Source organism: Pelodiscus sinensis, chromosome 4 (assembly GCF_049634645.1).
Source record: "Pelodiscus sinensis isolate JC-2024 chromosome 4, ASM4963464v1, whole genome shotgun sequence".
NCBI lineage: Eukaryota > Metazoa > Chordata > Testudines > Trionychidae > Pelodiscus > Pelodiscus sinensis.
In genome coordinates this window covers 13,429,298-13,443,185 of record NC_134714.1, presented here as the reverse complement: position 1 = coordinate 13,443,185, position 13,888 = coordinate 13,429,298, and the positions used below count along the sequence as shown (strand labels likewise).

At 41.6% G+C, this 13,888-nt stretch overlaps 1 protein-coding gene across 1 annotated transcript in view; it reads right to left on the bottom strand.

Moving 5' to 3' along the window:
- Positions 1 to 260: 260 nt before the first annotated feature.
- MNAT1 (MNAT1 component of CDK activating kinase) overlaps positions 261 to 13,888 on the bottom strand; it is a 204,420-nt gene continuing 190,792 nt past the window's right edge. Inside the window, exon 8 of the mRNA XM_006110770.3 lies at positions 261 to 760. Within this exon, the coding sequence (XP_006110832.2) occupies positions 640 to 760 (121 nt within the window). The 3' untranslated portion in view covers positions 261 to 639. The remainder of the gene's footprint in view (positions 761 to 13,888) is intronic.

Sequence of the window (13,888 nt, the reverse complement as noted above, 5' to 3'; positions counted from 1 at the left end):
CCAACCAAAGCTGGAAACCCTAGGCATGTCCCATTGTTTGGAGACCACTGTTCTAAACTACAGAGCACTTCTGCTTAATAAAGGAGCTATGTTGGGGGAGGGAATAAAATGAAGCAAAGGTTTGTTGCCTTATTTTCTAGATCACTCATCTAGGCTGGAGAAGCTAGTTTTATGGGAAAAAAGAAGTTTGAATATTGACTCAACTTATAATCAAAATGGCATTTAAATGCTTGTGCAAATAAAACCCTGCAATAAGAGTGAAGCCACAAAATTTAATAAAACGTCTGGTTTTATTTAAAAAAAATTTACAAGTCTCTTTTCTAAACCTCAAACATCCATAGCTGAATTATTCACATCTTCCATTAGATGTGGCTTATTGCTTCAGCCCCTCTCAGGAAAGTGCCACATGAATAAAGAGTTCCCCTTCCACAAAAATGCATCCACCACTTTATAAAGCTCTTGTGCAGACTTCTTTTAAAAATACTTTAGTCAAGCCAGCTGTGTTTCAGTAATTTACATCTACATGAAAAGTGAGACAGCAGGTTAACGATAGTGCAGAGGACAGCAGTTTTACTGGACATTTCTTGACTTGCTCCTTGTTGCAGGCCAGTCTCCACTGCTCACAGGCTGGTCTGCAGGCTAGCTGGGATGCCAGAAAAGCCCACTGAAAGCATCCTGTAGGGCTCGGTGACAGGCAAGGGAGGAAGTGTAGCCTCCCGCAAGATCCTGTGGAGAGGTAGCTCGGACATGGTTTAGATATCTAAAACAGAGAAGCATTGTTTTAGCCCCCAAACGATCATATATATTGTGGTAAGCCCAAGATTTTTTTTTTAAGTTCCCACATTGAAAACTTTTCCAAGAATGGTCAAAACATTATTCGAAATCTAAGACAATTTATAGCAATCAAATACATTTAATTGATCAATAAGCAAAGTATCCTGAGTGATTTCTAACATATGTAAAGCACAGAGATTATTCAAGTCAGGCCACATACAAATGTATTTTGTATAGTCATCAAAACTAGATTTCTAAAAGTTTTACTGATCAAATAGTAGAAGATAATGTGCAATATGGCTTGTAAAGTTCAAAAAACAAGGGTTCAAAGACCTTCTCAGACAAATTTCAGGGACCTTATAGCTGATGTGCTGGAAGAACCTGCCCATGTGTGGTTAACACAGATTCCCAACCTTTTCTGCCATGGCACACCTTTACACCTTTCAGTATTTTGAGAGACACCACCATATTTCATTTGGAGACATGAACCAATTCTAAACAAGGCTCTCAAATGGATTGGATTGGAGGAATTTGGCCTCAGCTGCAGAAGTTCTCAGCTTTACATCTGTTCATCCCAAGCCCAGCAATGAATTTTGCCCCCCCCCCGCAAACAGCCAAAACAATCCTGTGCCCCACTCTCCAAATCAGTTCTGTTCTTACCCTCCATCCATCCAGGCCCCTCCTCACCCCAATTCTGCCCCTCACCTGCACCAGCTCTACTCCCCTAGCTCCCTCACCTCACACCCAACCCTCGCTTCACCTCACCTCTGCTTCTCCTGGAGTTCTTGTCCCCTCTCAACCCTGCAACAGAGTCCCCAACTCCCCTTCCAGAGGCTCTTTTCCCCCACCTCTGGTGGCTGCAGAAGGGAGGAGAAGAGGATGACTGAGCTCTGATTGGTTGCTGAGCCCCTGAAGGAGGCAGGATAGTAAGGCAGACAACCAATCAGAAAGCAACTTCCCTCCTTTCCCTCCCCCCACCTTTCTGCTCCCATTCCACAGGGCTATCTTAACCTCACTTTGGAAGACAGAATGTGATGCATGCATCACATTAACATCCTGGAGAGCTAAACTACAAACTGCAATCCACCTCCAACAGTAATTCAAATACAAGGAAAGCTTTTCTTTTGTTTTCTAGTTTAAAAAAAAAATCCATGGCGCACCTGTTTGGGCCTGATGGCACACCAGCTGGGAAACACAGATGCAGAATACAGGCACACCAGCTGGGAAACACCGATGCAGAATACAGGCGGGCATGTAAAATGCATCCCTAGATATCCTCACAAATTTTGGCTTTTCTAGATGCAATTTGTATCTATGCATTTTTTTTAGTTGCTTTTGTTACTTCTCTTCAAAATCTAGGTATTTGTGTTGAGTAAATTAAAGCACTTAAGAACATAAGAACGGCCATATTGAGTCAGACCAAAGACCCTTCTATCTTGTCTTCCCATGGTGGACGATGCCAGGAACCCCAGAGGGAATGGACAGAACAGGTAAATCATCAAATGATATCTTGTCACCTATTACCAACTTTGATAAACAGAGGCTAGGGACACTATTCCTGCCCATGCTGGGAAAAAGCCACTGATGGACCTATCTTCCATGAATTTATCTAGCTCTTTTCTAAACTCTGTTAGTCGTGAGCTCCCTACCAGAGACTGCTGTGAAGGCCCACAAGTGAACTGTGCATTGTGTGAAGAAATATTTCCTTTTGTTTTCAACCTGCTGCCTATTCATTTCATTTTGGTGACCCCTAGTTCTTGTGTTACGGGAAGGCATAAATAACTCTTCCTTATTTATTTTCTCCACACCAGAGGTTTTGTAGATCTCTATCATATACCCCCTTAGTCATCTCTTTTCCAGGCTGAAAAGTCCCAGTCTTATTAATCTCTCATTATATGGCAACTGTTCCATATCCCTAATAATTTTTGTTGGCCTTTTCTGACCCTTTTCGAATTCCAATATATGTTTTATGAGATGTGAAGACCATATCTGCACACAGTATTCAAGATATGAGAAGACCATGGATTTGTAAAAAGGCAATAAGATATTTTCTGTCTTGTTATGTATCCCTTTCTTAATGACTAGTTACAGAGTAAAGAACATTAGAGGTATCAGTCTGTATAGAGTCAGATAGTTCTATGGAATTCTAGAGTCTCCTAGGAACTCACAGAACAAGCACAGAGGGACAACAGCAATACAAGCTTCCCTACATTGTTCTCAAGAGACCTTTGGGTAGATCTATGTGAACTATTAATGACAGACTGCCAGCAGAATGCCAGTGGTGCTGGTGGGTTTAATGACACCAAAACTGCTCTGAGAATGAACATCTAGAATTCCACGGAATCCATTAAGTTACACTGGTGCATGGAAATTGCAAAACCAGACCCACTGGTGAACAAATCCTTACAATACCCCAGTGAGGTAAATATTTTCCCCATTTTACAGACAGGAATTTGGAATCAGAGATAGATTTCCCCAGATGCCTTACTGGCAAGTGGAATTATAGACTCACAGAATACTAGAACTGGGAGGAACCTTGAGAGATCATCAAATCTAGTCCCCTTCCCTCAGGAAAGGATCAAGCACCATCTAGATCAGTGTTTCTCAACCAGTGGTACGAGTATCCTTAGGGGTATGTCAACACAACTGAAATTTGGAGAAAACTGAATTTTTGTTTAAAGTTTTATAGTGTTTTATTATTTTTGTACTTTTTACACCCAAAAATTTCATCGCCCACCCAGCTACGATTAAATTGTTTAAACAAATGTGTTGCCATGGTAGAAAAAAAATTGTGTACATCTGAAAACTGTAGGTACTGAGGGTACTTTTTTTTTTTTTTTTTTTTTTTTTAGAAGAGGTTGAGAAGCATGGATCTAGATCATCCTTGACAGATGTCTATCCAAACTGCTCTTAAATATCTCCAGAGATGGAGATTCCACAACCTCCCTAGGCAATTTATTTCAGTGTTTAACCACCCTGACAGGCAGGAAGTTTTTCCTAATGTCCAACATAAACCTCCCTTGGTGCAGTTTAAGCCCATTGCTTCTTGTCCTATCCTCAGAGGCTAAGGAAAACAATTTTTCTCCCTCCTCCTTGTAACACCCTTTTAGATACTTGAAATCTGCTATCATACCCCCTCTCAGTCTTCTCTTTTCTAAACTAAACAAGCCCAGTTCTTTCAGTCTTCCCTTGTAGGTCAAGTTCTCTAGATCTTTAATCATTTTTGTTGCTCTTCTCTGGACCTTCTCCAACTTCTCCACATCTTTCTTGAAATGTGATGCCCAGAATGGGACACAATACTCCAACCAAGGCCTAATTAGCACAGAACCAGAAACTCAATTTCACACAAGGCTAGAAATACCTAGACCAAATTTGAACCAGTCACCTGAAGCTTTTAAGAGGTTAGGCTCATTGTGTGACCTTGAATTTTCATGCTCTCCCCAGCCCTTTTTAGGAGCCCAACGCTGCAGTTGTTTGGCCCACTTGGAACAACCAGTAAAATGACAGTGTTGTACCAAGAAAAATGGGGTTAAATGGGGCTCGAGTGTTTCATTTAGTGCCATAACTCATAATCCCTGCCCTCCACATAATAAAGATGTAGGGCCAGATCCTCAGCTGGAGTAAATTACCTGGATGCAGCTACTGCCATTTATACCAGATGAGCATATAAAAAGCCCCAGGTCTACAGCCTAAAGATCACCAGTTGAGTGGCTGTCTCAACCTTTAAAAGCCAGATACAGGACCATAAATGAGAATTTCATTTGTAATGAAAGCCACGGAGATTAAACTATATGTTTTGATTCATCACATTTTAGTACAAGTTGCTCCTGGGAAAGTTGAGTCATTCCACCCCTGGCTTGGAAATTCAAGCATAAACTTGCAATGCACACACAGCATTTTTATATGTTATCCTGAGAAACCCAAAACAGCTGCACTTCTGGCAGGAAAGTAGAGGACCACCAGTAAAATATCCAAAACAGTTGCATCTTTTAATTTATGACTGCACTGTTTCCATAAAGAGTATATAAAACAGCTCAGCTTTTATAGGTAAATCATAATAAACAGTCATACCCCATTGATGCCATAAATGTGTAAAAAAGTTTATTCAAAAATGATTAATTACAGTTTGAAAACTATTTCTCACACCTAATAAGTCACAGACCTGAGTGATATTTCTAACTGAATTATTGTTAGTAAAATGCTAAATTAATAGATTGAGTTAGTCTTTTATTGCCAAATCCAGGCTTTATACGGACAAGTGCCGGGAAGACTTCATGATGCTAAAGATAAGTTCTCAACAACATGGACATTACACTGTACAAAGAAATGCCCTTTCAACATCAGTGGTAACCTACAAATGGGGGAAGAGGAGAGGGAAGTTTGTGCTATTGTTAGTTACTATATGGAATATGAAAGAAGGCATAAAAGAGCTCCTGCTTTTCTTTTATGAAGATTTTTTTTCCTTTGGATTGCCCTTCCAAACATTGGGAATGAAGTCCCATGGTTCTTGGTTTTTGTGGAAGAGTTAGGACAGCTTTTCCCCAGAGTTTATGACGCCCAGCATCACCTGTAATAGTAGTGAGTTTTTATACATGTTGAACCTCTCTTGTACGTCTGTGGTTTGGCATGATTTTAGTGAGCTAGATGTCCACTTATCATGGGCATGGTCAAGTTTCCTGCGGTCCCATAAAGTTTGTTTACGGCCACCAGACCTGGTGCTCAGTGTTCTGTGCTGTTATTTAGTTCTAATTTACCCTATATTTCTTCTAAGAGCCTAATAAGCAGTGGAAGAGATGATAATGCTGCTAGACAATACCGACCTCCCTTGATTCAGCAAATTCGCTGGTTCGGCACTGTTCCTGTGTTGAAGGTGTCGGACTAGAAAATTTAACTTACAGTCTTAATAAGCATCATCTCACTTAATCAAGCTTTTCTTGTGGCAGAAGCTTAATAGTTCTCCAGTCGTCTATGGAATCTTCTAGAAAAGACCTAATTTCATTATAGTAAAAAACAAGCAAGGAGGGGTAATCCCTCCAAAACACACCTTTTCTTGAAAAACCTTCCAAACCCTCCTCAGACATTGCAGGGAGGAGAAGAGTGGGAGGACAATCTATTGTTCCCCCCTTTCCAGATCACCTTAAAATGGGAGAACAACAAGTGGTCCTGTAACACCTTAGGATACGTCTACACAGCAGGGCTAGAGGTGAATTAAAGTGCGCAACTTCAGCTACGTCAATTGTGTAGTTGAAGTCGAAATAGCTTAATTCGGCTTTTGGCGCTATCTACATAGCAGGAAGTCGAAGGAAGAACACTCACTTCCTTGTGAAGTGAGGGTTACCATGAGTCGGAGTAAGTAGTCCTTCAGCTCAACATTATTTCTAAAAGGCTCGTAGTGTAGATGTTATTTCAGAGTAACTTGCCATTAGAGACTAACAAGAGAATATAGATGGCATCATGAGATTTTGTGGGCACAAATCACTTCTTCTGTTAGTCTTTAAGGTACTACAGAATGACTTGTTTTTTAGATACAGGCTAACATGGCTACCCGACTGAGACTTTCAACTGGGAGTCAGTTTTATAAAGATGTCTGATTCCACAGAAATTATGGCATTTACAATCAATTAGTATATGATCTCTGAAGCAGCACAAAATCATTACTGCTGAAAAGATTTAAAACCTAATTTTACCTCGGCAACTTGCATTAATTCTTGCTTTTCGCAATAAAACAAACATGATACATTGTTGGCTTTCAAGTGAGGCATTTATTTTCTTGTTAAGTAATGTCAACTTAATGTTCTTAACTCCTTTAATTACTGTAGTACACCAGAGCATTTTAAAAAGGATCTGCCACGCTGAAACCACACAATGAGAAATAAGTGTTTTGCCTCCTTTTTCACATTAATTCACATCTGTGTTATTTTAATTCCTTCATGACCAAGGTTCATCTCTGAACTGGATTCCTGGGGTTTCTGGCAGAGGTCAGTATCTTTTCATGTACACCTTTACAACAGCACCAGGAAAAAGAGCTTGCCAAGTCTATTTCCAAAAGTCAAGCTCAGTTGGGTTTTGGAACCTGTAGGTAATTGCTCTGACTAGTTAGCAAATTCCAGCACACTATGTCTGTTTTTCATAGGTTTATTTTAAGTATCTGTAAATCTTACATGCAGAAATCAGGAAAAAGAGGTTTGCTTTTTCTGGTGTATAGTTTTTCATGTATCTTGTTTTTACTGAGGGCAGACTAAACTCTAAGGTTAAAAAAACATGCACTATTATTTTTGAATAAGGTTAAAGACCCATATGTTCTCTAAACTAGAGCTTTATGTTCTTCCCATTTGCCATGTTGCCAGTACTCTGCCCAAACAAGTCCTCTTTCTGTACCTGTTGCTACTGATCTCTCGTTCACCCAGCCCATCAGTTAGAACCACTCTATTTTGTTCTTTGTGAGTCTTGAGGAATTTCACATTTTCATCATAATGTGAAACAAGCCTCCTGTTTTCAAGGGAAAGTGTGTACAATTATCCTAGAATCTTCCAGGCCATACTGATCATTCATTTTTGGGGGTGAGCTTCCCCTTATACTTCCCTCCTCCCTTCAAAAGCATGGCTGGACACTGCTCTAGCAGTGGCCAGCAGTATTCAATCAATCAATGGAGCACTCCCATTTCTGAAAGACTAGGGGACCCTCAACTTTAATTTCCAAGAAGGCAGCACCTTGTTCTAACTTAGGCTTTCTGATAAAGGCTTTTCTGGTGGACCTTTTCAATGGTCACCTTTTATAACTGTATCAATTACATTAAAAGGAACATAATCAAATAGTTTAAACTTAAAATTGGACCTGCTTAAACGCAATTCTTCTTTTTAGAGTTTTATGTCATAAGAACAGCCGTACTGGGTCAGACCAAAGGTCCATCTAGCCCAGTATCCAGTCTACCAACAGTGGTCAGCACCAGGTGCCCCAGAGAGGGTGGACCAAAGACAATGATCAAGCAATTTGTCTCCTGCCATCCCTCTCCAGCCTCTGACAAACAGAGGCCTAGGACACCATTTTATCCCCTGGCAAATAGCCTTTTATGGACCTAACCTCCATGAAATTATCTAGCTTCTCTTTAAACTCTATTATAGTCCTAGCCTTCACAGCCTCCTCTGGCAAGGAGTCCCACAGGTTGACTACATGCTGTGTGAAGAAGAACTTTCTTTTATTAGTTTTAAACCTGCTCCCCATTAATTTCATTTGGTGTCCTCTAGTTCTTCTATTTAGGGAACTAATAAATAACTTTTCTTTATCGGCCCTCTCCATACCACTCATGATTTTATAGACCTCTATCATATCCCCCCTCAGTCTCCTCTTTTCTAAACTGAAAAGTCCCAGTCGCTTTAACCTCTCCTCATATGGGACCCGTTCCAAACCCCTAATCATTTTAGTTGCCCTTTTCTGAACCCTTTCCAAGGCCAAAATATCTTTTTTGAGGTGAGGAGACCACATCTGTACACAGTATTCAAGATGTGGGCGTACCATAGTTTTATACAGGGGCAGTAAGATATTCTGGGTCTTATTTTCTATCCCTTTCTTAATAATTCCTAGCATCCTATTTGCCTTTTTGACCGCCGCTGCACAGTGTGTGGAAGTTTTCAGAGAACTGTCCACGATAACTCCAAGATCTCTTTCCTGATTTGTCGTAGCCAAATTAGCCCCCATCATACTGTACGTATAGTTGGGGTTATTTTTCCCGATGTGCATTACTTTACACTTATCCACATTAAATTTCATTTGCCATTTTGTTGCCCAGTCACTCAGTTTGGTGAGATCTTCTTGGGAGTCCCTCACAGTCTGCTTCTGTCTTGACTATCCTAAACAGTTTGGTATCATCTGCAAACTTTACTACCTCACTGCTTACCCCTTTCTCCAGATCATTTATGAATAAGTTGAAAAGGATTGGTCCCAGGACTGACCCTTGGGGTACACCACTAGTTACTCCTCTCCAATCTGAAAATTTACCATTTATTCCTACCCTTTGTTTCCTGTCTTTTAACCAGTTCTCAATCCAAGAAAGGACCTTCCCTCTTATCCCATGGCCATGTAATTTACACAAGAGCCTTTGGTGAGGGTCCTTGTCAAAGGCTCTCTCAAAATCCAAGTATACTATATCTACTGGATCCCCCTTGTCCGCATGTTTGTTAACCCCTTCAAAGAACTCTAATAGATTAGTAAGACAGGATTTCCCTTTACAGAAACCATGTTGACTTTTGTCGAATAAATTATGTTCTTCTACATGCTTCACAATTTTATTCTTTACTATTGTTTCAACTAATTTGCCCGGTACTGAAGTTAGACTTACCTGTCTGTAATTGCCAGGATCGCCTCTAGAGCCCTTTTTAAATATTGGTGTCACGTTAGCTACCTTTCAGTCATTAGGTACGGAAACCGATTTAAAGGATAGGTTACAAACCACAGATAATAGCTCAGCAATTTCCCATTTTAGTTCTTTTAGAACCCTTGGATGAATGCCATTTGGTCCCGGAGATTTGTTAACATTAAGTTTTTCTATTTGTTCCAAAACCTCCTCTAATGACACTTCAATCCGGGACAATTCCTCAGATTCATCACCCAGAAAGGACGGTGCAGATTCAGGAATCTCCCCAATGTCCTCAGCCATGAAGACTGAAGCAAAGAAATCATTTAGTTTCTCCGCAATGGCTTTATCGTCCTTGATTGCTCGTTTTATAGCTCGATCATCTAGGGGACCCACAGGCTTCCTGCTTCTAATGTACTTAAACATTTTGTTATTTCTTTTTGAGTTTTTGGCAAGCTGTGCCTCAAAATCTTTTTTTGCTTTTCTTACATTTTTACACTTGATTTGACAGTGTTTATGTTCCTTTCTATTTATCTCACTAGGATTGGACTTCCACTTCTTAAAAGATACCTTTTTGTCCCTCACTGCTTCTTTAACATGGTGGTTAAGCCACAGTGACTCTTTTTTAGGTCTCTTGCTATGTTTTTTAATTTGGGGTATACATTTAAGTTGGGCCTCTATTATGGTGTCTTTAAAAAGTTTCCATGCAGCTTTCAGGGATTTGGCTCTAGTCACTGTGCCTTTTAATTTCTGTTTAACTAACTTCCTCATTTTTGTGTAATTCCCCTTTTTGAAATTAAATGCCAGGGTGCTGGACTGCTGAGGTGTTCTTCCCACCACAGGAATGTTGAATGTTGTTATATTATGGTCACTATTCCCAAGCGGTCCTGTAACGGTTATATCCTGGACCTGATCCTGCGCTCCACTCAAGACTAAATTGAGAATTGCCTCTCCCCTTGTGGGTTCCTGCACTAGCTGCTCCAAGAAGCAGTCATTTAAGCCATTGAGAAATTTTATCTCCGCTTCTCTTCCTGAGGTGACATGTATCCAGTCAATATGGGGGTAATTAAAATCCCCCATTATTATAGAGTTCTTTATTTTGGAAGCCTCTCTAATCTCCCTTAGCATTTCAATGTCAGTATCGCTGTCCTGGTCAGGTGGTCGGTAATATATCCCTACTGCTAATTTCTTATTATTGGAGCATGGAATTACTATCCATAGCGATTCTATTGAACATGTTGATTCACTTACTATTTTTATTTCATTTGATTCTACATTACCTTTCACATACAGTGCCACTCCGCCACCCACCCGGCCTGCTCTATCCTTTCTATATATTTTATATCCCGGTATGATTGTGTCCCACAGATTTTCCTCATTCCACCAGGTTTCAGTGATGCCTATTATGTCAATCTCCTCATTTAATACGAGGTACTCTAGTTCACCCATCTTATTAGTCAGACTCCTAGCATTTGTGTACAAGCACTTCAGAAATTTGCCACTGGTTATTTGTCTGCCCTTCCCTGATGCATTGGATTCCTTTGTATGCGGTTGTTTGTCTGCTCTGGCCCATGGTTTGCCCTCTCCCCTCCTCTCTTTCTGACTGCAGCTTAGAGAATCTCTATCAATGGATTCTCCTCTAAGAGAAGTCTCCCTCCGATTTACGTGCATCTCTGCACCAATTGGCTTTCCCCCATCTCTTAGTTTAAAAACTGCTTTACGGCCTTTTTAATGTTTAGTGCCAGCAGTCTGGTTCCACCCTGGTTTAGGTGGAACCCATCCTTCCTGTATAGGCTCCCCCTCTCCCAAAAGTGTCCCCAGTTCCTAATAAATCCAAACCCCTCTTCCCTATACCATCGTCTCATCCACACATTGAGACTCTGAAGCTCTACCTGCCTACCTGGCCCTGCACGTGGAACTGGAAGCATTTCCGAGAATGCCACCATAGAGGTCCTGGATTTCAGTCTCTTTCCTAGCAGCCTAAATTTGGCCTTCAGGACATCTCTCCTACCCTTCCCTACGTCATTGGTACCTACATGTACCACGACCACCAGCTCCTCCCCAGCACTACACACAAGTCAGATGCCTCGAGAGATCCACAACCTTCGCACCAGGCAGGCAAGTGACCATACGGTTCTCCCAGATGTCTGTCCAGATGTGTCTTTTTAAATCAATCAGATTCAGGTAGAACAACACTATCCGAGATGTTGACCATTCTCCAGTTTCTAGCACCAGTCACAGGAGATTTTTCTCTCGGTGGTATCTATTGGGCAGGCTCTAGTGCCCTCTGGTGCCATGTGCTCGTGCAGCAGTAAAAGGGGTCCAGCCATCTCCCCCCCTTTCTTGCTGGTTAACTGTAACAGAAGGCAGGAGAGTGGGTCATGGAATGGATATGAACAACATATCTTGGAAGTACAGCTACCGAAAAGTCAGTAACTGTTGCTTTTTCTTCAAGTGATTACTCATGTCTACATCGTGTTAGTCTGCTCCAAAGTGGTACCTGAGGAAGTGAGCTTGGAAATTCATGGGCATATGGATTGCAACACTGCTCTATCAAACCTGGCATCATCTCTAGCCTGCTGGGTGACAACATAGTGAGATTTAAAAAAATAAGTGCGCAGATGACCAGGTTTCCGCTCTGCAAATATCCTGGATTGGGACGTAAAGAAATGTCATATGGCCACATATGTGTTACAATGCACAAGACTGCATCTTAGACTCCTTCAAACATGAGCTCTAATTGAAATGGTTGTCAAGACGGTAGGAGATGGAGTACCCACCCACCTGCTCAGAAGAAATGTGAATGCAGGAAGTGATCCAGAATAAAATTCTTTGGGCCAAAATTGACAGGCCTTTCATCTTGTCTGCTATTGCCACAAAGAGCTGTGTGGAATTATGGAATGATTTGGTCTCTCCTATATAGAAGGCTAGGGCATGCCTCACATCCAGCATGTGGACATGCTGGTCCTCTCTATTCTTGTATGGCTTGGGGAAGAATACTGGGAGGAAGATGGCCATTGCAAAACCATCTTTAAGAGGAACGAAGGGTGGGGACAAAGTTGTACCTTGTCTTTATCGTCGTATACTGGGGTTCTGAGACTCTCCTGGCCAAGGTAATCTCTACCAAAAAGGCAACCTTCTGGGACAGGGCATGATGCCAGTGGCTCAAAGAGAGGGCCTAAGAGCATCTTAAGAGCACCAGGTGTAGGTCACACGGGGTCACAAATCTGTGGGTATAGTCTCGCTAAGCCTCTAAGGAAGCAAATTGATATTTGCTAACGAAAAAAAAAGTGACCTACCATCCACTTGCAGGTGGAAGGCCAAGATGGCTAACAGGTGTACCCATTGATGATAGCAGTACCAAGAGCATGCCTCTGGGGTAGATGGTACCAAAGTTTCACTGGTGTCACGTTGACGTCTAGTGCCAAGGGATGGTCCAGGAAGGGACTCTACTTTGCTTTGTATGTAGACTCTCTCAGTGGTGCTGCCCTCGGAGCAGGGACCGAGGAGTGGCCAGACTCAGTTGAACTCCCTGTGCTTGGCTCTTTTCAGAGTAAGGGAACGTCCACACTCGGCCAGCTGCTTCTTTTGTTTCTTCTATGGCACTGGTGATGGAGAGTGGTGCCAAGAGACTCTCATGGTGGGAGGAGCACTCTGCACCGACGCTGAAGTACTGGGTGCCAAGTTGGACTGGCTTAGCTCTGATGCGGGATGGGGCACCATTCTCATCAGGAAGGACTTCAATCTCGCCTTCCGGTTTTTCCTCTTGCAGGGCTTGAAACCCAGGTATCAGATCCCTCAGTGGTTCTCAATACAAGTCTCTCCCAGGCACTTCAGACAATTGAAGGGTGGGCCACTCACACACACAGGCTTGCTGCTGGAGGCACTGGGCTTGAAACCCAGGGACCAAGATATTCCCCAGCACCCAGAGAAAAGATTGGAAAGAGTGTTTAGAACCTAGGGCTAACTGATTGATTTTCTTATTCAGACATTTATCTGCATTAGGACAGGGCCTGGAGTCCAGGACCCCAGTGGGCACTGTAAAAATCTATAACAAAGGTGATACAAAAATCTCAGAGGGGTAGCTGTGTTAGTCTGTAACTTTAAAAAACAAAACAAAAATGAGTAGCCCTGTTGCACGTTAGGGCATATCGACACTGGGGAGTTATTTCGAAATAACAAGGCAATCAGCCACACTACCAAACCTGTTACTTCAAAATAATGGGCTTTTTATTTCAAAATAGTTATTTTGGAAGTTATTTCAAAATAACCTGGTAGTGCAGACATAGCCTTCAGATGATATATATATATATATATAAAATCTCATGAGCTTTTGTGGGCAAAACCCACTTCCTTAGATGAACAGAGACAGGTGATACAGCCCATACAGAGGGGTCTTCGGAGCCAGCCCATATTCAGTTTAGTTATTAACATCTGAAGAGCAACTGTTGTAGTTTGTAACTTTGAGTAGTTGTAATTCAGCAACATTACTACATAGCCTGAGTCAACACTCAGATAAGAAAACAGAAAAATGCTTGATGATGCATCAGGTATCTCATGGATTCTTCTCCCAACCCATCCCAGATTGAGAAACTCCTATTTGGTATGGGCTATGGATGACTCATCAGTGGCACACATACAGCTGCATTTTTGGCATACAGATGTTCTTTATTTTTAAATCTGTTAGCCAGATGTTTTATGGGAAGTGTGGGGAAGATGATACTAATTCACAAGTTGTTTGACAAAAAGTGATAAAGTAATTCA